The 13,367-nt window shown below is 40.6% G+C and overlaps 1 protein-coding gene across 1 annotated transcript; it reads left to right on the top strand.

Annotated features, from left to right (window-relative positions):
• The first annotated feature begins 4,367 nt into the window (after window positions 1-4,367).
• Window positions 4,368-11,968, top strand: LOC145458913 (SMAD family member 4-like). The gene is made up of 13 exons (XM_080337423.1): window positions 4,368-4,504; window positions 4,563-4,716; window positions 6,499-6,667; window positions 6,739-6,943; window positions 7,886-8,017; window positions 8,080-8,193; window positions 8,756-8,875; window positions 8,943-9,059; window positions 9,119-9,185; window positions 10,201-10,369; window positions 10,427-10,565; window positions 10,635-10,788; window positions 11,358-11,968. Exons 2-13 carry the CDS (start codon window positions 4,586-4,588, stop codon window positions 11,422-11,424), a joined length of 1,584 nt encoding a protein of 527 aa, XP_080193549.1. The 5' UTR covers window positions 4,368-4,504; window positions 4,563-4,585; the 3' UTR covers window positions 11,425-11,968.
• The last annotated feature ends 1,399 nt before the right edge of the window (window positions 11,969-13,367 follow it).

Raw genomic sequence — 13,367 nt, 5'->3', positions numbered from 1 at the left:
ATTCTTTTAGTTCCAATATATTTGGGTAGCAACGATCTTTAGCGAAGCTCACGGAATGACAACATGCTTCAACAAAGTAGTTCTAATAACCGAAGCTAGAGATCGGTAAATTTAATCCGTGAGTGATCGCTGATCATGATCACATCATATATGCACAAATACAACAGTACAAATATTAGGCTACTTGCCAAATTTTACTCAATAACTTTAAAGAAGTGTCGCGCTTGGTCAAATTAGATGAAAATTACGTTTTTTAAAGTCAATAGATGTCAAAATTTTGATTTATTAGATCAAAATCTTCCGTTTTTTAGGTCGAACAAAATCGCCCTAGTTATAAGCCATCACAATAGTGGCTCTAACGAGGATTTAAGCTGGCATATTTATATGCTTCCTTTGTTTTAGTCGTAATCTGGCGTTAGATCAGGGTTAGATATGCGCTGTGAGTAATACAAGAGATTTAACTCTAATATACGCGCACGTTGGAATTTGGTTCATCAGTATTAATGCGCGATTCGGGTTTATGTTAAGGCCGCGGACCTTTGAGTCAAAACTGATACAGGGGTGCGACAACATATATTTGAATCATAATTTTGTGACTATCGCCAAGTTTATGCATCAGTTCCATTGCGGTCATTGCCCCGAATATTTCAATGACGTCATTGTGTGACTTATGCCTCGTACCCGAGAATGCGGATCACTTCCTCCTCTCATGCCCAAAGTATGATTGGCCCCGAGCATAATTGATTGAATTCTGCTTGAACTTGAAAGTTGAGTTCATCACATATAACCTTCTCGTGCGGCCAGAACTTTTATCGCCTCTTGTTGAATTCGTCTTGGCCAGCAACGTGTTGATTTAAGCATTTTTCTTAGGTAAACGATTTGAGACATGTAATGCGAATTTTTTTGTCGTGGCGCACCAGACCGATAAGGTGATAAGCGCCACAATAATGTCCCATTACACAATTAATAATTCCTATACCCAATGTAGTCTGCATATAACGGTTTCGCATTTGCCTTTTCGCTTCTGAGAAGAACTACTTTTCGGAATTAGGTGTCAATACTTGGTTCCTAATGGCGACTGGAGTGAAACCATATTGCTGCTGTCGGATGATTATAATGCGATATGTAAACACAATTCTACATTCGTTGCCTCGAAGGATTATTTAATGTAAGTTCTTACTAAAACCTAAACATTTGTCACAACTGTGCTGGATGACACAAGTATTCTCTAATCTACTCAGAATTGATTCGCGGGCCGGATGCGACCCGCGGGCCGTATGTTTGACAACCCTGATGCATAATATACGCGATAAAAATTCACAACTCCGTATTTGTTATTTGCATACCTAACACGATGAAGACCCAGAAGTGGTCACTAACGAAGTACTTCTACTTATTAAGAAGTACTCAAGTAGTTTTCGTCTTCTTGCATTACATACTCAAGTATAGTGTTCAAATGCTTCTACGTCGTAATTAAGCTCGTGACTTACTTCTCGCTATTTACAGTTTTTCAAGTAGAAGTATTAGGAGAGAGAGAGAGAGAAAGACGGATAAGTTCAGGGACAGTTTTCAAGGAGTGCCAAGTGCCAACAATAAAACAAAATTTTCACAGATGTGAATTTTCGTCGTGCTTTTCCGACATGGGTGGATGGCGAGTGACGAACATGCTTTCGAAAGTATCTGTCAATCATAGTATCGGTTACCTTATTTTGAGATCCGAAAAAGAAGACACTTTTCAAAAATTCTGAAAGCTATAGCGACAGCTAAGAAAACTGGTGAATTTGAACATTTTTTCTACCAAAACTTCTGTGTTGACTAAAAAAAGGCCATTACTTTGTTTCGACTCCCGAAAAAGCCGATTTTTTACGATGCTCTAATGGTGTTGACTAGAAAAAAGGTCGTCACTTTGATCGATTCCCGCATTACCCGCTTTTCGACAATTATTCTTACCAATTCTGCCTAAAAGTCTTTTTCATGGAATTTTATTACTTTTTCAGAAAATTGTGGACAAATTCCCTAAAAAGAGGACATTTAGGCGTCCTCCGAGGACACTTTCAATTTTGTCTTTGTTAAATATTTGTGTTTATATGATTTTATTCTATTTTGCAGACTGTCCACTGTTATATTTCCTTACAATTAATACACTCGATTACTTCATCTGTCATGGAGGTTACGACTAATAAAAAGGCCTTTATCGTCACCTCCAGTCATATGTTTGACGAATCAATAAAATATATGTCTACCTCTTTCTATCTGTCTTGTGAAAAAAGAGGACAAATTCTCTTAAAAGATGACGTATGATAACCCTGAATTTAGGTGGCTGGTTGCCTTCTTATTGCTTTCGCATCGCATATTGCCGATTTGACATGTTTCACGCAGTATGGCTCAACAAAGCGTTCGGAATTTTCGTATTGTAGCAACACCTGTCGTGGTCCTTTACTTTCGAACGTTATACACCTTGCTTTAGTCGATCACCATAAGAGCTTTCCGGACAAAAGACAAAAAATATATTTCCCACTTCGTTGAAGTTCTGTTTGAATTTCTTGCAAGTGGTACAAATCTAGCCTAATGTGTTTCTTAATCTAATATGTAACTTTGTGTTCTTTTTGACCGGATCAACTGCACGCTGTAGGCTACCACAGCGTCTATTTTCGGGAAATTACATGTAAACAGCATTTTACGACCTACTATATACTAATTGCGCATAGCGTTAATTAGTATATCCGATATATCTATCCGTATTGATCTTCGTCCAATCATAGCCTTTACGTTTGTAAAGGCTTGTATGGTCTAAAACTACGGACCGTATCCTGGGGAGTGTGTCATTCCATGACATTTTCCGAAACCTGCCGCTGGGCTAAAAGAGGACCGCTGTTTTATGGCAAAATCATAATTTGCATCCATGATGCCGTTGAATTCTTATGCTGTCGAAAACTTATCACTCACAGGATGAAGGAGCACGAATAGCCAACACTCTGCAGCATCCACGTATAGCTCAATTTTCATTTTTGACTGTTCACTAAGAGTATGTCTATATCTGCTTTTCAAAACTACAAATTGAGTTGAGCAGGTTTAAAGAAAGTCTACTTTCTCTTGAATTCGTTTTAGGTTGAGCGAGATAGTGTAATGGTTGTGCGTCCGGCTTCTCGATCGGTAGGTCGTGGGTTCGATCCCCGGCCGGGTCAGACCAAAGACTCGAAAACTGTGGCTATCCTGCTAGGCGCTCAGCAATCACGGATCGCATGGAGGAGACAAAACCGGGGGTGCAGACTAGATGACCTTACTATAAAGGCCGTATCGCAGCTCCGTCGTCGAAGCATCTCGATGGTGCATATCTCTCTCTACTTAAGTAGACTACTTTGACCTCCTTTGCGAATACCTCAGTGGGTCGTTGAGTAGGGTTTTACCGCCATACGTCCTCCTTAGGAGGTTTTGTGTTGCATTATAAGGTTTATGAAAATGTCCACCGAAGACGCCTAAATGTACTCCTTTTTGGCAATTCGACATTCTTTACAACTTTTAGAGCTATATAGTGGATAGATTCGAGTGAAAATGGGCAAAAATGACGCTAAATAGGAAAGTCGTGGTTCGAACGAAAGTGACGACCTTTTTTTAATCAACCAACGTAAAGTGTGGAAGAAAAACTGTATTTCTGGAGTTGAGCCGGAAAGTTGATAATTTTTTAGTCAACCGACCACAATTTTGTGATAAATTTACCAGTTTTTCTGGATTTTACTCCAGTATTCTATGTCTGGAAACATTGAAAAAGTGTCCTCCTTTCCCGATTCCAAAAAATGGTAACCCCTCCGTTGAGATAATTATGGAAGTCAGGAAGGTTTGGAGCTACTGATATAAACTCATAAACATATGTCAACTTCGACCCTTCATCATCTTATCGTCTCGTTGATGAAATGCAATGGAGCCACCATTGGGCAAATCTCGAGCACACATATTTGTTGTTGATCTGTGTTGTCCAACTACACTGAACAGTATCGTAAGTTCCCTACAGCAATACCAAACTGAGCAGCGGCAACGGCGGCACCTATTTTCGTGAGTCGTGATTTTTGGTTTCCTGTGCTGATATGTAATGTTATCGTTATGTAGGTGGACGTGTAGGACAGTTGGGCATTGGTGTACCTTGCAAGCCAGCTATTGTCCACTTGATGTGTATGAGTTGACTATTCGTATGAAAATTTCATCGACATATTTGCGCTCCAGAAATTAAGAAGTCAGCTGTGATTGCGTACAGGGGGCATAGTAGATCTCTGTGTAGTAGGCCACATTTACATCTACGGTATCGTAGGCTATATTGACGCCTGCTGTTAGTTGAGCTTGAAAACTGCAGTGTATTTCTCATTTCGGTATATTATTGTATTTTATAGTTCTGTATCATAATGACAAATGTCTGCTTCTGCTATTACGCCAAGTGAATCTCAGAATCTGTCTTGCGACTAGGGGAAGATCTCCAGATTTATCAGTAGTGTAATGTTGGTAATTACTCAAGGTAAGTTTATATGATACCTTCTTTATCTCATATTGCTAAATTGTTATCTCTTAATCAGCGCCACTTCATCACTACTGTTGAATGGCATTTGGTGTATATAATAAAGATTCAAGCGGATCTCAGCAACCCAGTAATATGTCTATGCATCAGCTTACCCCCACCACATCGAATGACGCCTGTTTGAGCATTGTCCACAGTTTGTTGTGTCACAGGTGAGCCATAGGCCTATAGTTTGTCATAACCTAAGCCACACTTCTCTTGTATGCAAATTTTTCATTCAGAGGCAACGCAAAGCATAAAATATATTATTTATTGGAGTTCTACGTACACTCATGGTTGCAGCAGGAATTGATAATTTGTAGGGTGCATATATAGTTTCACTAATAACAAGATGCCATAGCTTATTTGTGATCTGACTGATGATGACATTGCAGTATGACAGTACCAAGCCGGGACATGCTGCTACCCTGTGGTTTGTTTTTGAAAGTGTCGCACTTCCACATTCCAACTAGCCTACCGTAACTCATAGAGCGTTTAATCTGTAAAGACCTATGTTTATAAATTGTTCACAATTTTAGATAGACATGAACATACTAATTATGAATGTGAATTGGAATTCATTTTAATTCTGCTTATAGTCCTATTTCCAATAATATTTCAATGCGAACATGAAACCACAGCCATCAAAGTCATTAACATAATCAGTACCTGGCTCAAAGAAACTGCAAAACGCCATGAGTATGATCAGCAAAGATTTGCGGTAGTACTTGACCAAGTTGATTGAAATTATATAAGATGAATTGGAGGTTGTAATATTATTAACTCTATTATTTACAGATGTAAATTATTCCTGAAATGTTGATTCATTCATTTTGTCCATCTACTCTTTTCTTCTTTGATTGGACTGTCAACGGTGTAGTAGACTGTCCCAGTGTTCACGCATATGCATGTACTGTAGGCTTACCATATTTTGGAAATCTAAAAAGAGGACACTTTTTCAGAAATTTGAGACTTGCAAAACCAGAGAAGAATTCTCAAAAACCGGTTAATTTTTCCCACTTTGTGATCGGTTGACTAAAAAAAAAGGTCAACTTTTCGCTCAGAGCTAAAATCACCGTTTTTCACTCCGAAATACCCGCCGTAGCGTCATTTCTGTGCTAATTTACGGCATATCACTCGCAATTTACTCTATATCTGACCTAAATTTTCAAAAAAGAGGACAAAATTTCAAAAAAGAGGACAAAAGGGCATCCTCCGAGGACACTTTCAAAAAAGTCAAAAAAGAGGACAAATCCTCTTAAAAGAGGACGTATGGTAACCCTAATGTACTGGTCAAAGTAGATTTGGACACTATGAACAGGTCACCAGATAAGCAACTCTTGAATTTATTGGGGCCCCATCTTCAACGGGATTTTAGTTGCTGTGACAAATATAATTTATCTATCCATGCAATGTTAATAATTGTCAAGTGATAAAGCTTGTTGTGGTGCTGAGTTTTAACCAGAGAGGTTATTTTGTTGTCATGCGTTACATGGTGGTCAGATAACTTATATATTCAAATGACTGTTAAGACTACGGTAATATTTTTGTAGTGTGAGATGCTGATGCCCGTGTATTGCCGTAAATACATTTATACTTTACTTACTAGGAAAATGATTGCCGGGATGTTGAAGTGCTCCACTCCACACTGGTAGAACTTTATGTACTACCTGAATATTAGTAATTATAATTTCGTAAAGACATGTTTGGTACTGGAATATGTATGATAGACTTCAAAATCATTAAGTATAAGCCATTTCTTACTAACATAGTTTTTTTAAAACATTTAGGTAGTATTTCAAGTACGGTATTTAGACTCTGCAACTCGAAAGCTAATACCTGGCCTGATATATTTTGGTGCTTGTCAATGTCAGATATCACTGGCAATAACATTATGTTGTGATGTAAATTATCTGCTCACGGAAATTACTTTATTGAATATCCTGTAATTGCAGGCAGGGAGGAGAGAGTGAAAGCTTTGCCAAAAGAGCCATTGAAAGCTTGGTGAAAAAGCTGAAAGAAAAGAAGGAAGAGTTGGAAGCACTTATTACCGCAATCACAACAAACGGAGCTCATCCAACTACATGTGTCACAATACAACGTACATTGGACGGCCGACTGCAAGTTTGTTCTGAATTCTCGTTGTTCTGCGGATAACGATTGATCCTACCATTTTTGTTTTTCAAAATTCTCAGGTCGCCGGACGAAAAGGTTTTCCTCACGTCATATATGCCAGGCTGTGGCGCTGGCCGGATCTACATAAGAATGAGTTGAAGCATCTTAAAATTTGTAAATACGCCTTTGATCTCAAGTGCGATTCGGTATGCATCAACCCGTACCACTACGAGCGTGTGGTGTCACCTGGGATTGATTTGTCGGGATTGACTTTGCAACATACAGGTTTGTGGTGTGACTTTCCCAATCAGCGCCTTTGGCCAGTAACTATCGCTGGGCATTGAGCACGACAATTCAAGTACTGTACTTGAATCTGAAAATTGATTTTGATGATTCTATTCGCGTCATGAGGGCCGCTGTTAGGTTTAGCATCGGGTTAGGGTTGGTTCTAGGGTTAAAACAAATTGCACGGTCAAGTGTTGCATGCTAAGGTATCGAATGCTAAACTGTCACTTTTCATTGTGTTATATCCTCAAATATCGGGCAACCGTTTTTTATTACCACCAAAACGTATATTTTGTTAATGGTGAGCGACCGAACTACCGTACTGTACTGTTTATGATTGCAAGGCCATGGAAATTGGAAAACATTTTTGATTAGTTAAACTGGCATTATTTACTTAGTGGTCTCAAATGGCATAAATTTGAAGTCATCAAAACTAATATGATGTCATAAAAATATCCGGTATGCGGTAATACTTGATACTATGTTTTGAATCACTCAGGTAGGCCACTTGCTTTTGTCCAGCCCTAGTGGTAACGAAATACTTCAGTGCTATTAGCGTTCAATTGAATAATGGTAATAATTCAATACTGAATTTGTATTGTTTCAGACTGCTCATTTTTTCTCTGAAATATTTTGAAGCTATAAATTTTATCTTGCTGGCGGTAGTTTTGCGATAGATACATCATTGTTAGGATTGGAATTGTGCCACTCTTGAGCAATATTATCGGCTGTGCATTTGCAATCCGAGATATCTGTTGAAATTTGGTAAAATATCATGGGTTTTTGACAAGAAAACATATGAGATGGAGTCGTCCTGAACATACCGACTGGCTACTTTGCGCTGTTGTACTTCCAATTGTAGAATTTTATGGCCGTTCTTGAGTGTCATTTGAGACCACTTTCAACAGCTCTTCGGCTCAGTTCCGCAAAATTCTTTTGCAGCACCTGCCGCGCCGCTAATGTCTATCGACTACAGGGACATGAAACCAGAGTCGCAAGGCAGTACAGCAATTACCATCCCAGAGACGGTCGCAACTAATCCGCATTCCATGAACGAGTATAAAAATAATCATGGTGGGTTCTAGACGGATATCTCCTTGCGAGCTTTAACCGTTCTTAAAATTCGCTTATTGCAGCAACATCGGGAAACCCTACTGCCACAATGGGATACCCACCCTCAAACAACTCCGACACGCCACCGCAAGGCATATCGAGCGCGTCGCAAAGGCTAATGGAATACAGTCAACGAAGTATGTTATTGTAATAAATCTTGTATGAGACGCTCGTTTTATCATGCAAGCCCCGTGCCTCTTGAAGAGATCCTCATGTGGTAGAAATTTATATGCCTGATCGTCGATTTTAATCCCTTCGCCACAAGTATTACAAGCGTAAGCCTATGGCTAGTTTTAATTTAATGAAAATTTTGGTACTCTGTATTGCAACAATATAACTGCAAATATTAGGACGATAGCTCTATTCATAAAATTTCGATACTATATTGCAGGTTTGGGGTACATTATTTATTTTATTTTCCGAGAACTATATCCGTGGTATCTATGAGACAAACCGTCAGCTGTACTTACGTCTGTCCTGTCAATTTGATATGTGTTTATGTCGAAAGAGGTATATGTACTTTCTGTTACCTTTCTTGACGAAAAATAGAGTGCTGATCGTTCATCTTGCAAATTTTTGTTTTAATCTGACCAGTTAGAGGCTTTTGTCGGAAGTATGCGTGGTGAAAGATTTGATAAATGTTGACTCGCTTCACAATGGTACTATCTGTCTTGACGGATTGTGTCTATATTTTTGTAGACGGACAAATGAATTGGTCCAGCAACACTCCTCGGTACACCCCTGACATGAACTCCGTGAACGCACGGTATTATAACACCGGTTCGGATATGAATTACGTTCCGATATCGAATCATCCTGGTGAGTTGTCACTTTTGAAATCTATTCCTTCCGGTATGTTGTGAGTGGCTGTTCATGTGATTTTCAGCTCCCGAATTTTGGTGTTCCATCACGTCGTACGAAATGGACGTGCAAGTCGGAGAGACATTTAAAGTTCCAGGCACATGCCCGGCGGTGACCGTTGATGGTTATGTGGACCCATCGGGTACGGTGATTTTGGGGTCGGTTTATTGTGAATACCAAGTTTGTCAATTCTACGTTTAGGTGGTGATCGCTTTTGTTTGGGGCAATTATCTAATGTTCATCGGACGGAAGCATCTGAAAAAGCGAGGTAAAGTCTTTACAATGTGCATGATAGTAATTGAAAGTATCAGGTTTCTGTCCTTTGTATTTTTGCAAGTTTTGTGATAAGCTTACATTACAGCATACTTGAATAAATTTGGAAGATTGTCCCTATTTTTAGTTTCATGAGTCATTTTGAATCAGTTGCGAAGATGAATAGCGGTGGCGGATCAATCCAACTCAACTTTTTGGGTTCTGACTGGGGTTGGATTATCCAGATAATAGTTGACCGATTTTCCAGATTTCTTTTTCTATCCGATATTCGAATATAATTATGACGGTTAACCGGTTAAAAGAGTATCGGTGCCAATACGATTTACACTTTTAAGTAAGTTTCAATCAGGAATATCTAGGGTTCAATAAATCCCTGGTTTCAAGAAGTCATATTAACAGTGATGCGGTGGTCAATTAGCAAGAAATGTGTTGCCAATCAGGGAAATTCGTCTGTGCACTTGCACAATGTAACGCGCAATCTTCCGCTGAGATGATCGCGAAATTAGGTCATTAATTGCCGCGCACTCGGCAATCGTCGCTAGCCTGCCTACGAATCCACTGGCCTGAAGAATCGCATCTGCAATAGGCCCTGTGCAGACTATACCATCGCTGGCCTTCACAATAGCATCTGCTATTGGACTGGTACGAAAGATATAATCGCTGGCCTAACTATCGCGACTCGGGCTTAGCATGCGTTGGCTCCTATCTCTCGATGACTTGGAGGCAATATGCCGTTAAGTGTATGCTGACTAGCGAAACTGTATGTCATGGAATTATCGCAAACATGTGCGACATGCGTACGTGCATGCGTAATTGAGTTTCGCTGATACCTAATTCGATCTACAATAACACTGTGTAATGATCTTACGATGTAATTTTTATGCAAACCTCATGAAATCGATTGCCTCACTTAGCAGTTATTATTCGGTTAACCGGTTAGATAAATTCCCAATGTAAGGATATATCCGTTATCCGGATAGTGAAAATTATTGATATCCGAACTAACCCAGGTTGCACATCGGAAAAGGCGTTCAGCTTGTGTGCCATGGCGAAGGCGACGTATGGGTAAAGTGTCTGAGTGACCACGCCGTGTTCGTACAAAGTTACTATCTCGACCGGGAAGCCGGACGTGCCCCAGGCGACGCCGTTCACAAGATCTATCCCAACGCGTATATCAAGGCTAGTCTTTGATTTTTAACTAAAGGCCGACACAAATTAACAGTTCCACCAAACCAGGTATTCGATCTGCGGCAATGTTACCGTCAAATGCAGCAGCAAGCCGCCACAGCGCAAGCAGCGGCGGCCGCTCAGGCTGCGGCCGTTTCTGGGAACATACCCGGGCCAGGGTCGGTCGGTGGTATCGCCCAAGCAGTAGGTATGAGAATTGTGGAGAATGATGATAATTGCTATAGGTGGGAGGTAAGTGATTGTTTTGTGCTTGTAGGTACTCCGGGACTTTCGGCTGCCGCCGGTATCGGCGTGGATGATTTGAGGAAGTTGTGTATACTGAGGATGAGCTTCGTGAAAGGGTGGGGCCCGGATTATCCCCGGCAGAATATCAAGCAGACTCCGTGCTGGATCGAAATACAGCTGCATCGGTGAGATTTTTGTTGAATATCAACGACTATATTATGTCCATCTGCCCTTTGTGTTTGTTTTGGTGTTCTGGACACGTATATTAGGCTTGTGTTCGTTGTTCAGTTCAACCTGTGTGTGTTAGCACCGTTTCCCGAGGTGATGGTCGAGGTCTGGTGAATATCAAGTTCCTGGGCGACTCAATTCCGGATAGAGTATTAAGCTTCAAATCTAGGGTTACCACGTTTTGGAAACGGGAAAGGAGGACACTTTTTCAAAATTTTCAAATTTAGAATTGTGGAGTAAAATTCGGAGAAAACGGTAAATTTTTCCCGACTTTGCGCATGGTAACCCTATTCAAATCGAGTTGGGTATTTGAGTACTTCTCATTCAGACGTCATAACAATGTTTACCTTTTTCGAAGTACATAGCGCGAGTTGCACTTGATCAAAATATATTTCAAATGTTTCAACGCTTACTGTGACACAGAAATCTGCATCTATGTGACAGGTAGGCCACTGCTGCAAACTAACGACAAGCCCTTGTTTACGCACCGGCCAAACAATTGGGTTACATTCATATTTACTTCCAGGGCGCTTCAACTGCTGGACGAAGTTCTCCACACCATGCCCATTGCAGAACCGCACCCGCACGACTGACGTGTCTCCATTGTTCGCACATCCACTCGCTAGAACCCGTCATGCTACCGAGCGCGACATGGCCTTCTTCTATGTCGCAAGGCACAACAGTATTACCGGCACGCCGTTTCCGAAACTGATTTGCAAGTGAACTGCTGTGGTTTTATCGCGCCCGCATACACCCAATTTATGAACTGTGATGAAATCGAATCTTTTTCTCTTGCTCCTCTTTAGTACCATTCGGCGGTTTCAGCCCTTTGCCGTTGGACGATAATGAAATGGCGTTTTGGCGACCTCGTCCTACCTTTTCAAGCGGGATATTTTTTAACGCACACCTTCACCAATCATTCTACTCGTAGTGTTGGCTTTTGGTATAACTCTTTGTGATCTTGGCTATGTCGATGCATTTGGGCTTTTGGGGCTGAGCGTCGAGGACTTTTTTCCATAGCTAGTCGACGTGTAACTGTAAATATTCTTCAATACGCTGCCGAATATGTCCCGAGTGACGCCCGCTCTTGTTATTGCTGTTTCGTGAGGACATGAAATGAAATTCTTGCCTATACTCTGCGTGAAGCGTCAAATATTAGCCCTTTCGTGTTGATTTAAATCATTCTGCATTCCCTGACTCTTTGGAAACTTGAACTCTATTTATTGTCTTCATATGACCACCGATATCTCAAAGACTCGAAATATCCGATGTTTGTGTGCTTGGTATGCAGCAGCTTGGACGATGCCGGGAATAGCAAAATGGGAACGCTAAGACTATGTGTCATTGATCCGCTGCGACCGCTAGAATAATTTGCAAGTAAAAAGGCGACTAGCTGTCTGTTGCACTGCGACCATTATCCTCCCGTCATATGTTGCTGAAGATTGGCGCATGATGGTAGCTGGGTTACATTGCAATAACGCCGTCATTTCTTTATATCTGTTCCATATTGGACGTTGTATTTGTTCTTTGTACCGTATTATTTTGATGTCGGCAGTGACACGTTCTTGACTATCATTTTTTGCTGCTTTTTGTTCACGTGACTGTGTCACAGGCTGTACCTCGGACGAATGGAATATGGTACATTTCTTAGTCTCGAATTGATGCCAAAACGATTAAATTTGATTCATCGGTTAACAAGTACTTGTGTTGTTACGTTGTGTGCGGTTTCTGTACATGAAATGCGTGCATTGGCATTGCCTCTGATGACGGCACTTTCACGCTAATTACATACCTTATCCATTCTATCCTGGCTGATTTGTGATTGCCGCGATGGGTTCGAAAGTGTAGTGTAGATTAGGTAGTTGGTAGGGCAATGTGGTTGTGATTCACTGTACATATGTTGATGGCTCGCCATGGGATGGTAAGATGGAAGTGGAACGTAATTGCTTGGCTCAAGCTTTGCGTGCTGAATGATGAGGTTACATCCGAACGCGGATACCCGTAACAGAATCACTAATTTAGCGCAACGTTTTGTACTCATCTTGAGACGCAATGTGTTTCAGGATTGTACCAATTTAATTCAGCGTTGTGACAGCATCGAATATGAACTAAACACCCGAGAGTCACCAAGGTTGTGAAAATCCACTTACTAATTTATACTGTCGTTACGAAATGCAACCACAGGAAAACAATAGCACGCACCAACGTTCACGAAGAAACGTATCATTGAGATGTCCAACAGTCGACCACTACGCTAACGGTTTATGAGTCTAATCTTATTTTTCTTTGTGAAGTTTATGCATGATATCGGCATCCTGGTGTGCTGCATTGGGCTATGTAATGACAAAATAAATCCCACCACCTACTCCATGTATATTCTGTTCTTTATTTTCTTTTTAAATGTGGCGGCAATATCGCAAAGAAATTATCGCCGGTGCCTGCTTTTTGTGATTTGACAGAAGTCCAGAGACATTCAGGAACGTAGCATTTACTCATTTTATAGGCCTGATACGCGGTTGCGGTTAGTAATTAGTGT

Source organism: Botryllus schlosseri, chromosome 16, assembly GCF_051294905.1.
Source record: "Botryllus schlosseri isolate E-star chromosome 16, Bs_hap1, whole genome shotgun sequence".
Taxonomy (NCBI): domain Eukaryota; kingdom Metazoa; phylum Chordata; class Ascidiacea; order Stolidobranchia; family Styelidae; genus Botryllus; species Botryllus schlosseri.
The sequence above is the reverse complement of the archived record's forward strand: the minus strand, read 5'-3'. Positions and strand labels throughout refer to the sequence as shown.